This window comes from Prenolepis imparis, unplaced genomic scaffold (genome assembly GCF_030444845.1).
Source record: "Prenolepis imparis isolate NDT839.2.m4 unplaced genomic scaffold, iyPreImpa1.0 SCAF_6, whole genome shotgun sequence".
NCBI classification, from domain to species: Eukaryota; Metazoa; Arthropoda; class Insecta; order Hymenoptera; family Formicidae; genus Prenolepis; species Prenolepis imparis.
Window position 1 is genome coordinate 8,398,383 of NW_028141164.1, and position 15,099 is coordinate 8,413,481.

At 37.8% G+C, this 15,099-nt stretch overlaps 1 protein-coding gene and 1 non-coding gene across 2 annotated transcripts in view; one reads left to right on the top strand and one right to left on the bottom strand.

The window, feature by feature from the left end:
* Window positions 1–15,099, bottom strand: part of LOC145937004 (uncharacterized) — a 338,257-nt gene that overhangs the window by 241,340 nt on the left and 81,818 nt on the right. The window contains exon 6 of the mRNA XM_083039730.1: window positions 7,956–7,996. Within this exon, the coding sequence (XP_082895856.1) occupies window positions 7,956–7,996 (41 nt within the window). The remainder of the gene's footprint in view (window positions 1–7,955; window positions 7,997–15,099) is intronic.
* Window positions 14,121–14,205, top strand: Trnal-uaa (transfer RNA leucine (anticodon UAA)). Its single transcript has one exon. It is a non-coding gene; the product is annotated as a tRNA-Leu (tRNA).

Genomic DNA, 15,099 nt, shown 5'->3' on the forward strand with positions numbered 1-15,099 from the left:
GTACACTCGTAATATACAAAATTACGATCTGCGCTTCCATTTTATATCATTTGTATTTTTCATTGCGTGGAACAGAATAACCCTTTTAAATGCTTATTACTCTGTCAACGCACTAAAAGCCTCGATAACGCGATAAAAGCTACACGGATATACATTGAATGCAATTGTACACTCGCGCGGAAAATAAAAAAAAAGTTACATGTACACGCGATCTCGTTGACAAACTCATTTGTCCATATTGTTGCGTGTAACGTGTAAGAATAATTTATAAAATAATTTGCGATACACAAAGTTTTTTCTTCTTTAAATATTTTTTTTAGAAAAAATAGTGCAAATTCTAAGTCTTTAAAATATAAATTAAATGTTACACCAATTCTTTTAATTAATTGTGTATATAAATAAATATTAAATTAATATTATTTATTTTATTTTCATTATTACTGAATATCATATCTACATCTTCCTCATTATTTGCAATGTTTACTATCTCTCCTTCTCCCTCTCTTTCTCTCTCTCTTTATACATATTGCTCCAATTTACTTCAATAAATACTTCAATAGATGTGACAGCTTCCCGTAAATATCCTCGAAAAGAGAAAACTATTGCGCGAGATTGCAATCCTTCGGCGTTACGTAACGCGCCATTACGTCCCGGCAATATCGGAGCATGGTTTCGGCCGCGATGCATCCACGTCGGGCGATCAAATAGAAGCGGAATCAAATAGGACGCGACGCGACGTTGTTTAGTATTCCGGTGTGCCTATGAACCGTCCGAAACACGCGCGTTACGCCGTCCGAGAGACGGACGGCGATCGCCGGATTACGCGGATATCCGGTCTAATTCCGTCTGGCGAGAGGTGTACGATCGCGGACGGCCAATAAATAGGACGACAGGTTTCCGTCGTCGTAATAGTACGCCAGATAGGATGGGAGAGGGCAATTGCCTCCAGGTGGCCGTACTGTTATGACGTAATAACCCAAAGCAAGCTAACCCTAATTCACGGGCGCGTAACCCGGTGGGAGGTCGGGGTATTGAAGGCATGGCATGCAGGTCGATGCACATTTGACATGCACGAGGATCGTGAGGATGCAGGCAGAGGATACGCTCGGTTGATGCTTCATCCTAATTCACCTGACGTTCGTTAACGTGCACTAGACGCGCCTAGCACTCTGCCTAGGCTCATATCATTTTCAATGCGTCGTTCTTGCTCAAGGATAAGAAACGGAGACGGAAATTCACAGTTAACATTGATATTTATAATAATAATCACGAAGATAAAATTCTTTCTCGACAAACGTTTGAAATGAATTATTAAAGTAGATATGTTATCTTACTTGAACTTTTAGAAAACTTTAATTTCATTTGTTATTTATATATTATATCATGTACTGTGCAAAATGATAGCTTTTATATCACTGTGTTATTGGTTTTTTGTAGCTAAAATATTTTTATCGCGAAAAAAAAATTATCAAATAACTAATGTGTACTCGAAAAGTTATGGAAAATCCAGCCAAGTTTTTCGGAGCAAAATTCGTAGATACGCAGTAATAAATCTACTGGTGACCTATTGCCACGGGGAGTATTCTCCGTTACGAGAAAGGAGGAAAGAGAGGGAAAGAGCGGAAGAAAGAGACGGCAATCATAGTGCATCGGATCGTTTTTCTCGCGCTACACGCTTTAAAACGCAATCAGCGGCACTCGTGCGCGATCGTGCCGCGTGCAATCACAATCAAATCTATCGATTTCTCTGCCGTTCGGTGCAAGAAGTGCGCAAAAATCTTTGTACGTGAACAATCAATATTGTCATTTAAAAATTCGTAGCGCGCATACACGCACTTTTTCATTGTCTGGAATAGAGTTATTATAGACACACCTGTGCGCGTAAACATGTCTCTGCCTGCGAAACCCGGCACATTTACAGTTATATTCTCTGCTCGTGTTTATCGTTTATGTTTTATGGCATTAATCATGCAATATATCTCTTAATAAGGTTAACAATTCCGCGGGATGTTTACTATATATTTTTCAATATCGCGATCATCCGTACTGTTTCGAGATAACACACGAAAAAATGATCATAAATGATTATAATCATAAGTGATTATACGTTAATAATCATGAATGATTATACGTTACTGCAAACTCCGCAGTTTCTTTCTCTTCAGAAAGCTACTCGAAGCGATTCGTGCAAAATACGATATAACGTTTCAGAGAGTAATTCGATTGGATCCGCGCAACTTTTTTCGGCATTTGTGACTATGCAACTTCCGCGGCACCGTCGGTTAAAGCCGGTCGATGATTGTGCTACACCTATCAGGGCCACTGAACTTGCTACTTGAACCTAGAGCGCCGCAACATTGCGGTTTTTGCGGTCGCGTAGATTTTATAACGTTTCTCCCGACTCGTTTTCTCCAGCTGGAGGAGACGCGCGAGAGTCGTCCCTCCCTGTATCTCTCTCTCCGCCAGTCTCGGACCGTCATTCCTTTTATAGTGCTCTTATTAACGCCGGGGTTGTACGCACTCTCCGCCACGGTAATCTGTCGAGATGGTAATGATAACTCGCCTTGATTTCCTGGTGCGGCTTGCACGGCACGAGCCCCGGCTTGCTACGCGCGCGCAGTTTATGGACGATACAAAACAAAGAGGAAAAAAAAACTAGAAGACGGCCGACACGCCTTCACCACAGAGCGAAATCTTCCGAGAAGTGATCGCGATTATCGCGCGCGAAACTCGGAAGCTGCTCGGAATCTGCGCACCGTTTTCATAATACGTCTGCTCGACAGAGATAGAGAGAGAAAAAAAAGAAAGAGAGAACGAGAGAACCAGTTTGCAATAATTATCAGTGGCAGTGAGAGAGAGTAATAACTAGGCAGCGAATTTTCAAGCAAAAGAAAAAATATCGAGAGCAACGTGTATACGAGAGAGCAATTATAGAGGTGTTGATTTTTCGTTATCACGTGAGTTGTCTCGCGTACGCTTTTCGCGTGTGATTTTATGTAACATGCACGAAACAAGAAAAAAGTGTATATACGTTTTCACGTAAAATTATACATTATTGCGTTGATACACACAATTGCACGTGGGCGTCCCCTCTTAAAAAAAAATTTTCTGATTGCACAAAACTATGAAAGCTATAATAATAATAAAAAGAAACTATTCACAGCGGGATCGAGCACTTAGGATGTATTCGAGCATTCGAATATTTAGCAGCGAGCTTTCTTTTTCACCAGACGATTCCGACGTTTTCAACGCGCTTCATTTACTCAAACGATCCGCCCCTTCGAGAGAAAGGAAGAAGGAATATTTCACGATGAGGGTTCGAGAGAATTTCTCGCGAAATCTTTCGCCGCCTCATTTGAGGCTGACTACGAAATACGATCTACGAAGTCTGTCAAGACCTGACAGATCCGACGATTTGAATATTACCGAGAAATTCGGTCGTTGCCTGGAGAATCATCTCGACTCTCCTTCCGAGAGATCATCGTTTCCGCTCAATTGTCACAGATTATCGAGCAGCTACGCATCTCAAATTTTTCGTCTCATTCTTTCGTTCTTACGATCTTACGTTCAATATTCAAAGGAATAAAACGACGAAAAATGTTCTAAATATTGAATATGTAAAATAAAAAAAGAAATTGAAAACTATAAATTATTTTTAATCGTTATCGATTAGCGCAAGTGTTGCGATTAATGTTACATATATATAACAAAATTGTAAAAAATTGTTCGTATAAATAACATTGAGATTTCCGCAATTAGTGTCGCTTAATTGAAGCAGTGGAAAGGATTTCAAGCAAATGTTAGCAATTTCTCTATGACAACACACACGTACATATATATACGAACGACATACATACTCGGATTATGAGAAATATTCTGCGATAACCGTCGTGATGAAAAACTAAAGTGGTGGATAAGGGTTTGCTCGACTGTAATGGGCCGGAACGAGCGGAGGACTGTAGACAAGCGCGGGTATTTCTACTCTACTTTGTGACAGCCGAACGCAAAAGCCCTCTCTCGTTTTCCTGTCTCTCCCTCGGGTGGCGCCTGATCCCGTCCTCGAAAGCCCGTGGCTGCGCCGTAATTAACGATTACAAAGTATTTCGTACAGATGATTATCAGTCTGCGCCGGATGCACCGGCAGTCTCACTCCATAACTTCCGGGACTTTGATGTGCGCGCTGCCTCTTGTTTCCCCACCCCATTATGCCCCGGCTCTTACAATCATCCGCGACATATCATCTATACAGGGTGTTAAGAAAAAGAGTTGAAAAATTCAAGAGAACGTAATAAAAAAATTATTTTCGATAATGTACGTCTGCAGATCAATTTCTTTACAGATAGAAGAATTTTTCTCGCAATAGTAATTATATATTTGCATCTATTTAATATATATAGCATAAATTTAAATAATATGTGAGCATAAAAGAAGTGATAATTTTTTTCCCACTTTGTTAGCACTCAACAATTTCTAAAGTACAAGTAATTGCTTCAGACTTTAAAAAAATTTTTTTTTAATGCTGATTAATAAATTAATCGAGATCTTTTGATTTTAGGTATTATTAATAATTATGCAACATGCGTTCTCTTAAAAATTCCAAGAGTTTTTTACCAAATATATTCCGTATGTGCGATCGAAAATCTATGACGATAATTAATGAAGTGCGGCATGACCTGCGTGCACCGTTCCATGCATGACTCGCCTGTCGAGAGTATGACGTTCTAATTGGCGATTCGCCAACGCAGCGCTCTTTTGCGCAGAAAAAAAAGGTGCCGAGTATCCTCGTGCGCATTTCCATCGCGCGTTTTCCATCGCGCACCAATGCACTTCGATAGCCACCGCAAAATTACGGGCCACTCGCGCATTCAGCGAAACGTGATTGCCGCTAGAGAAGCCGGTATAGCCGGGGCTTTAAGGTCGGACGCGATGCTTTTAAGCTACGATAAGAGCACGACGATTTATCCAACCTTTGACAAAGTGTCGATAGCACTTTGAGTGAAAATACCGTATAATGGGCATTGCTCATAAAACGCGATTATGTTATTATAGTATAACGTCGTAGATACGATGTTCCTTTTCTGTGGTAGATTATGATTCTAAACCACGCGGCAGTTATCAACCGGATGCGACTAATTGAGATCACGAATTTTCGCGAGATCGGTTCGCGAGTCAATTAATGACTGTCCCCGATAACGCGCAATTTGCAGGCGCAAAATATATGTATATTTTGCCGTGCAGATAGTAACTGCAAAGGGTGACGAAGAAAGGAAAAAATTCGATGACTCCGTGTATCGCGGCAGGAAGTGTACCGCTGCTGTACTCTCTCTCTAACGTCTCGAACGACTCGGTAAAACCATTTATTTACTGTCCAGTGACTCGCGCTCTTGCCGCTAAATGTATAGATAAAAGCTGAAACTATACATTACGTAGAAACGTTATCCTACCGTTCCATTTGAAATAGCTCATTAAAATTTTCACTCCTTCCTTTTCGCCGATATTGAAAACATATTTCTACAGATGCAAAGCTAAGTGATTCACTTTAAAACTGAAAAACGTTTAATGCAAGAAGATAAGTCCGTGTTTTCTGAGATTCTATATTTTTACATATTTTTTATCAATATGTCTTTATATTTCAAATAAATTTAAAAAATTACGAATTTGATTTTTACTTGCATCGACCTATTAAATTCTTGAAATAGGATTATGAATTTCTGAAATTAAAAACCGTCGTATCATCGTAACGAACTGTCGCCGATGAAGAAAGAGACAGGAATTACCAGCCGGGAAAGATTTTATTTTGAGTTTTATCGTGAGTGGATCTTACCGTTTTGATTTAAATGATCTAGGTACAAGAGCCCTAGATGCGTCGCACGGTAGTAAGTCGCTAACAAAATTAATGACGTGTCAGGATTATAATGGCGCATCATCATTCCGAGTCAAGATATATAAAGCATATGTTTTAAAGCTTCGAGAGTAATCGTGCTATTAAAGTAGGACCAGGGTGATGCACAATGGGCAGCGGAGCGAGGCCGTTAAAGGGGCGCGATTAAATTTAATTATCAAATTTTACGATTATTTGGGGCGCGAGCAGCCGTGTCGGAACGCGTACGCATGCACGCACGTATGCACGCACTCAAAGCACACACTACGAGCGTAGACGAGCAGCGCGAAGGGTTTAGACGCGCAGAAAAATATATTGGAATTAGCCGGGACAGACCCAAAGCCCAATAAAACCATAAAAGTGGAAGGACAAAACGTTACAACGGATTCTATGCCAGCGTTCATTCGTCTAAACGTTTCTTACGAACCTCGTAAATTTCTTCGACGAAGTATCTAACCAATACATTCAATGTATATTATATCGAAACAGTCATAGCTACAAAGTAAAAGCACAATATTGATTGGTGAACAACTAGGAAGGACGGAGAAAGGGCCAATTTTCATTTATACTGCAAGACAAATTATTTTTGCGAAAGATATCAAATCCAATGACAACGTTGAATTAATTCTAAGTTTAATGTAATGCGTTTTCAATTATATATGCAACTTTAATTATATTAACGATAAAGAGTCACATTTTTATTTTAATTATTATTAATTTATTACATATATTAATCTCTTAATACGTCATTTTATTTTGTCTCCTTCTGCAAAAAAGTCTTTTATGCTAATTGCATTTGTGACAAAAGGTAGAACAAGTTGATGGGAAACAGTTAGAGCGACGTGTCTCGTTAAACGACAAGCTATGATTAAATGGCAGCTCGGTTCCACAGCCGTAACGCTTTTTACAGCAGCGGCCGATCGCCTTCGCTCTTTTATGCGGCTCATCAAAACGAAGTCAAACTCTCGTCCCCGACTCTCAGGCTTTGTTTCCGATGCTGCACGCGGCTTCTCGGACGCTCGAAATGTCTCGCGTAAACCGAGGGCTTAATAAAGCCAGGAATCCGGACTATTTCGTTCGTATCCGGCATTCCGTATCGGGGAAATGGACGACCGTTTACAGCCTCTCCGCGATCCTGCGCGACGAGACAAAGAGAGAAGGAGAGAGAGAAAGAGAGATAAAATCGTCAGAACCGAAATGGAAAAAAAGCGCGTTTAACGTACGCGTTTAATGACAGATTAGAAACAAACCGGGCCCTATTATGGGTCGGTCTATCAAGGTGGGTCTCTTTTGGCAATAAAGCGGGTCCGGACTTTATTGCCCGGAAGACTTCGCCAAACGATTTGGACAGTCGGACGTTCGGGGACCGGCGAATTTCCGGTTTATAAGCGCGTCGCGTCGTAAGGACCGCGTAATGCCGCGCTGTTAACGATTAACGATTCATTTAGGAACGTTTAGTACACGGTGAACAGCGCGATGGAGATGCTATTTCAAATAGCAGGCTTCTCTCTAATGGTTTCCTTTCTTCGCGCATGCTCTTACAGGACGACGCAAAAGGCGAATTACTTCCGAAAATTTCCGAGAATTTGCTCAGATCTCCTTATATAATATTATAAATTCGCAAATATTTGTATCAAATAAATGAAAATAAAAAGAATTAAATTAATGTCCATCAGGAGAATCCATGAAAAAATATAATTAACGCTCCTCTCAGAATTATTTAAAATTATCTGCGCAATTTTATCATAAAGATTTTAATTAAAAATAGACGAATATTTTAATTAAATCTTATTAAACGGTTCATGGAATGTGGAACGTGTAATGTTTTTGAACAAAGCTGTATACAAGAGAATGTTAATGCTATAATTTCGTAACTTCTCTCTTAGCCATTAACATCGCGTTAAATCCACTAAAATACATTCAGAGACCAGACAACGATTCGACGACTCGTTAATGTCGTTCACCGCGCTCGTATAATGTGCCCATTTCTATCACGACAATAAACAGAAAATCGATTCGAAGAGAGAACTGGTACTTCTTTACTCATTTATAAAACAAAGAAATTTCGACTTACCATGATGCGTCGCTATGAAGAACGCGCGGCACCAACCATATCTGTAATTAAGAAAATATCAATTAATAATCTATAAATATAAATAAATTAATAAACATTAACTAATAAAAATTAATAAACATTTACATTTAGAGTCGCTTATTTTTTATTTTTCACGAATTAAATTTTTCAATATAATTTACTCCGCTCTTTTTAATTCCATTCGAGCTATTTCTATAATTTTATTTACTATTTGCAATTTGCAACAAATAAAAATTTTAAATATGTATTTTCTCGCAATTATCTCGATTATTCGCGCGATACCAAAGGTTCAATTGAATTTAATACATTACGTCAATTATACGCAATACAGCTGCGCACAATGACATAAAGCTCTTGCTGAAAATAAACTACAGGTTGTTCACATCAGTAATAATCGAGTTTTTGTTCGCGGCGCAATTCTTCACTTATACCAAGACAGCGGATGACGAAGCAAAGGATATGGAGATAAATGATGCACACGATAGGACGTTGCGTCCATCGGAGCAGATTACCGCAACCGCGAACGTGTGCAAAGACATATATAAGAAAGAGAGAAAAACGTCTCAAGTTCGCTCGCGAAGAAGTGTTTCATCATTAAAAGCGAGCGCGTGTAGCCGATTGCCTCCGAGAGACATTTAAATACTTATAGATATATTCCCCGGCGTGCACTTTTACAATCAATCTTATCGACTGCATTCCCGAGCATTCATACACGAGCATTCTATCGGAGTAATCCCGACGGGACAAAACGACGCGGAGCTGTCAAAGCGAGAAAAAGAACGCGACTTCTCAGAAGCTGACCGCCATCATCGCATCTGAAAAAGGACAGAGAAAGAGGGAAAGAGAGAGAAAGAGAGCGATCGACTAAGATCGTTCGCTAGTAGCATAAATCGCATGCATTTAGCATCCGTGATTTTTCGCGCGTTTCGCGGATACGCGTATAAACACTTAATGCGTGTGTCACGCGGATCATATCTCGAGTTCGTAATAACCGCATGCTCGCCACTTTTTTACAAGCGCGATCGAGAAACGATGATGACATTCCTTCTCATCAACCACACACAAAGTCCCTCTCCCTTTCTTTTTTTTTATCTTCTTCACCGTTAATCCGTGTGCGTACGACGGTTTTACACGAGAACTTTATCGCGACTAGAACGATCGCGCAGCATCTCTTAGCACCTTTTATAGTTGGCATGCTCTCGCTTTTAAGGCGATTGCGAGCAGGTACTTTGTCTAAGTACACTCGCATAAGACACGTAAGTGCACAGATATCGTTACGCTCTTGGCCTCTCCTTCATCGTTGACCCTTTTGCAACGAAGGACAGTCCATTTACCAGTTTCGTACGGTATATTTTGTCTCACTCTAACTTATCGCACCAGTGTGCACAGTTCAGCCAGTGCAGGAATAGAAAACAAGCCTTATGTATACGCAGAAACTCAAGGGCTGAAGTACAAATAATTTCATTGCTACCGCGAAATATTTTTAACACACTACTTTATTTAATTTTATTTAACACATTATAAATAAATGCATTGAACGAAATGTTCTGTATATATGTCTGTTTTTGTTTTTAAAATTCGGATTAATTACTAATAAACAGTTAATGAGTTTTTATTACTTCTTTTTATTACTTTAATCATTCGATCCTGCAAATGAATAAATCGCGTAAAAGTCTTTGCGTTAACAAACTTATGAGTCATTAGTCGCTAATTGTAACAATCGTAAAAAATGATTTTTCTAAGAAGATTAATTTGACGGAGCGCAGTGAAATTTCAATATTTTCACGACTTTAAAGTATCGAAAATTCCAGCATTAACGATATGCGCTATTACGTTGCTTATAAAAAATTCATTTTAATATCACACATTTGAAACCAAATAAAAATATGAAATTATTTAAGAGATAAAATATTAAAGATAATTTTACACGTGTAAAAAATATAAAATCTGTATTAAGATAATGATGAATCAAGATAGTAATCAAAATAGTGATGACAAAAACGAGAGGGTAACGCTAATTTGACTGTTGGTTTTGGATGCATCATTTGCCAATCAAGCGAGCGATCCAAGACTTAACTCTCACAATGCCTCGCAAACAGAAAGCCTCTTTTTCGCGGCGTACCTTCTATTCCCTGTTGATGATGCGCTCGTTCTTTATTCGCGTCTGTTCCCTGGCGAGCGAGGGAAGCGCAGCGCCCAGCCATAAACAGTCTGTAGGATAATTAACCCTTTGAGGAGTCTGAAGCTTTGACGATTTTAATAATCTTAAAAGACACCAGCTTCTCTGATTAGTACTTCAGCCGACGCGAATGCAATCGACAATGCTCCTTCTCGCCGCGATGCGACACGATGCAATGCACTGCTCGGTATTATCAAGCCGCATTTCACGATTGTTGTGTGTGGTACATTATCATGAAAAACTTACGCACCCTCATTTACTCAACATTTCGATTTTCCAATAATATATTCTCTTCTTTTACTTCTTTATTTATATTTTATCCAAAAAGTTGTAACATAGATAAATCGAGAGAGTTATTTCGTTCAATCAATTAATAATTGTGATTAAAGAATAAAATTATTTACTTTCTGTAAATTATATTAATTAATATTCTTTTTAATCCAGAGTCTTATATAAAATAATGCAGTTTATAAATAATTAATAGGATTAAAATTAATGACTTTCTGCTCGCGTTAGAATTAAAAATGTTTTATCATGTATATAAATTATATCGTAGCGGATTGTGTGCGATTCGGCAATATCAAATTGTACATTCAACTTTTGTAATGTACAGTACCTTCACGTAGGTACTCATATGTCACTTTGAAGTATTGACATGAAAGCACTCCCATGCGGCATAACGCAAAAGACGAGCCACGACATGAAACGACCCTTAGTAGCCGATAACACACGTGAATTATTTTCAAAAGCTAATTTTTGTCGCTGCACGTACTTTCTCTCTCTCTCTCTTTCTCTATTTTTCTCTCTTTCTCTTTCTCTCTTTCTCTCTATCTCTCAAAGTCAAAGGACGTTGTTACACCTCTTTCCGCTTCAGCGATATTCATATCCAGCTTTTAACAAGCAAAAATGTCACTGTCCTTTCTATTATATATTGCAATTCCATGGCATATGAACGAACAAGAGAAAACGCGAACAAAAATATTTAAAAAATTAAAAAATATACAAGAAAATATCCAATTTTTACATATTATTTATAAAAATGTTTGTATTAAATTTTAGTTCTCCGTTTACTTCAGAAACATATTTTACGCATATATTAATATTTAATTGTAAGAATACTTTGGATTTCTCAAATATTATTTAATTTGTAAATAATAAAACGTTTTACTTGTAACTACATACATTTCGAATCCGATCACACAAGAAGATATCAATCATGACAACCGCGCGATAAAAATTGAAATTGAAATTTCAACGCTGCTCTCTATCTCGGGATACTTGAGGACTAATTTAAAGCGTGTCAAGGAGGAGATGGCGTAAGAACGTTGCGTCCGTAAGGCAGTGGTCACATAATGTTTACATACAGTGATAAGGTGAAAACTCTCCGAGCGAATAAAAATCATACAACGAGAGACTGTTCCGTAAGTGCGATAACCCGCCGGGTCGAAGACGATTACACAAATCATAGTCGTCGATAGACACAATCAGCTTCTACAAACAAATTGCTTGGCCAATCACGTCAGTACAAAGCCCTTCGTTCACTCTTCAAGCTCTACATTCGCGATTTCTTACGATTATTTCTCGCCAATATTATCTATCAATTACCGACACGCTCGATGCAACTGCAACGCATAGAATGCATTTCTGTAATCGCGCGATCAATAGTAAATACTCGATTTCCACGAAAGCATATGCACAATTATATAATTCCATAATTAAGAATATATACGCTCTGATACTTTGACATAATTATTCGAGAAACATTTTAGATTAATAATATGTATTGTATAATATTTTGTATATCATTAACAATTGTTTTATTTATTATCGTGAAATAAAATATCATGTAAAGTTAACTAGAAATAATTGAAATTCCTACGGTTATATTATTAACTATAATTATATAACTAATATCTATAACTAATTATTATGACTAACTATAGATTCATGATTAATTATAGATCGTTATTTATAGTTAACTAATTTGGAGATAAATTGCTCTCGTCACTCTCGGCTCTAGTTCTCAAAAGAAAGATAAAGTTGGCATGTGGCAGCCTAAATAGAGAAAATCGAAGCGCGGTTAACAGCTGTAGCTTGCATTCCAAGACACACGTGCTCGCCGAGTAATGTCTGTTTCGTCTAATTATTTTTCTGTTGCGGCCTGAACGACACAGACGTGCTTTTTACAAGTAAATCTTTAGGATGACAAATGTATATATTGAAATATTGCAATCGCTATTCTCCATATGCATTATAAAGATAAATAGATGAAAAATATATAACGTAATATGTCTCTAAATATCAATTAAAATTATTTGTGTTACGTTTTGCATCTCCAGCTCTGCATTTATAACAAAATAAAATATATTTTTGTAAGAAAAAGTGTTTTTATCTCGCAAACCTCGCGCAGCTCCCTAGACGAGTCATTATCGGCGAGCATTAACGATTCCCCGCGGTGTACAATCAGGAAGCCCCCAAAGCGTGCGTCGGAAGTGGAAGCGAACTTGAAACGATTTAAATATGAAGTGGTTCGCGAGTCCGGGCGCGCTCTCGAGGAATCGTCCAAGTGACGGAGAATGATTACGCTAATGACACGGCCGCGAGAGGGGAAAGGGGGTAAAGGTGATTGGGGAGGGACGCTTTAACAACGGGATAGGTGCAGACTGGTACGACATTCGCGGCGGCACGCAATCCCAACATCAACAACATCAACTATGCCTCGTGAGTTGCCGTACCGACAACTCGCGCTCGCGATACCCCGGCTACCATTATCGGGGTTTCCCTTTTTTATTACGTCGCGGAACATCGCCCGGACGTACGATTCGCTTTTATTGCGAATGCCCACCTACCTGAACCTGAACATGGTGCCGCTCTTACGTTGACTTATCGTCCCCACCACGCCCGCACAGGTGCGCCGCATAAGACGGAGGAGGAAGGGTGAGAGGAAACCTGGCATCGCGCGGAGAAACGATGAGGAGCGTGGATGATATGCGTGCAAATCTACGGTGCGCGGCGTTAAGTGTTAAACCGACTAATGGAAACAGGTCATTGGACTCTCTTATGTGCAAAGGGCGCATATTTAGATGACGATGGGCACGAATGACATATAAATTTGATTGTTCACCGACTGTGTGAATTATTCCTCTTACAAAGGTAAAAAAAAATTGTATAAGTACAAACTTAACGCAAGTCCATATAATAGATTAATTTTTACATTAACAAAATTAATTTTCAATATCGTAATATTAATCAATAATAAAAAGCTAATGTAATGTAACGATATTACTTAAAAAAAATCATCTGACACACGTGCCAGGAACTTTCTTCACAAAGTTCCACGGTCGTCACGGATTAGCCGATTACGATCAAAATTCACAAGTACCGAGCCATTCCCCTCGACTCATCGTTAGTCACATCGTGGAACAAGCGAAGTGAATAATGACGATATTATTCAAATAGCGCGTCGTGCTTTACAACTTCCGTGATTTTTTTCAGCAGCACAAAGACAGAGCGGCGCATTAGCGGTCACGAGCAAATTACCGTATGTGCTCGCGTGTGCTCGCACAGAGTTCGTGTGCATTTAGCCATGCTGTGTTTTCTGTCCCGTCAAACTCGTCGGGATATTACACAATTTACAAAGGATGACCACGCAAAATGGGGAGTCATAACTGAATTAAAAATACGAGACAAAATTTATTATACCGAAATATTATATACCCTATCGCTTATTAATAATTAATTCTTTCATTAAATTATTATGTTGAAAATATTCATTATCCAATGTTATAAAAAAATTATGAAACCAAAATATAAAATAATTTTCTGTTGTTTAAATGTAGCCAAAATAACGAAATTAGACAATTTTATTTTATGAATCATAAAATAAAGTTCATTGTCATTACATCAAGTATAAACATTAATTTATTAGTGGGATATTTATCAATATTTGCTCGGTTCTCATCGAAGCTAGGTTGGCCGAGCGGTCTAAGGCGCCAGACTTAAGATCTGGTTCCCATTCTGGGAGCGTGGGTTCGAACCCCACACTTAGCATAAATTTTTTGTCTATCCGTATTATAAAATAAATAATGCTGAAAGAACTGCTTTATTTTTTAATAATGTAAATTTACGTAAATTTGTAATAATCTACATCCACAATTAAAATTAAAATGCTCTAAATATAGATATATAATAGAAAGAAATAGAAATATATATCTTTGTTTTTTTAAACATTAGAAAATTTATTTATTACATTTAGATTTATCATATATAATTTATCCTTAATTATGCCTCGAGAAGATAGGGCGTATTTTTAAGACATTTTTACACAAGGAGATAAATAGCGAGAGCTTTCGACGTAGTCGGATTCGAGATGACTCCCGGTCTCAAGATTAATGGTAGTGATAATTGCTTCGAGTATAAATGACTTGATGAATAGTCACAGACAATTAGAGAACGCGAGATAAACCGGCGCAATCTCGTGCGGTCTCAATTCTACTTGCTAGCCTCACAATGAAACTAATAGCAATTTCAAAGAAGTTGACTTTCATTAGTCAAACTCTATGTACGGCTATAAAAGTTAACACGTATTATAATAATCACAGATATATATATTACACATAAAATTTCATATATAGTATATATAGTAAAATTTCATATATAGTACACATAAAAAATTTTATATATACAATATATTTTTAATATTTATTTTTTACGAGTATGTATGTGTATATATACAATACACACACATACATACTCGTAAAAAATAAATATTAAACAACAATAAATATATAAAACGCAAAGTTTAAGTAGATTAAAAAATAATATGTAACAAAATTAATATGTACAACATAAAGTTAGACACATCTCATACACGTGTGAAAATAGAAACGTCTCTCTTTAGTTATGCAAACTCGTTTTTACCGATCACTCTCAAATTTTAACGTT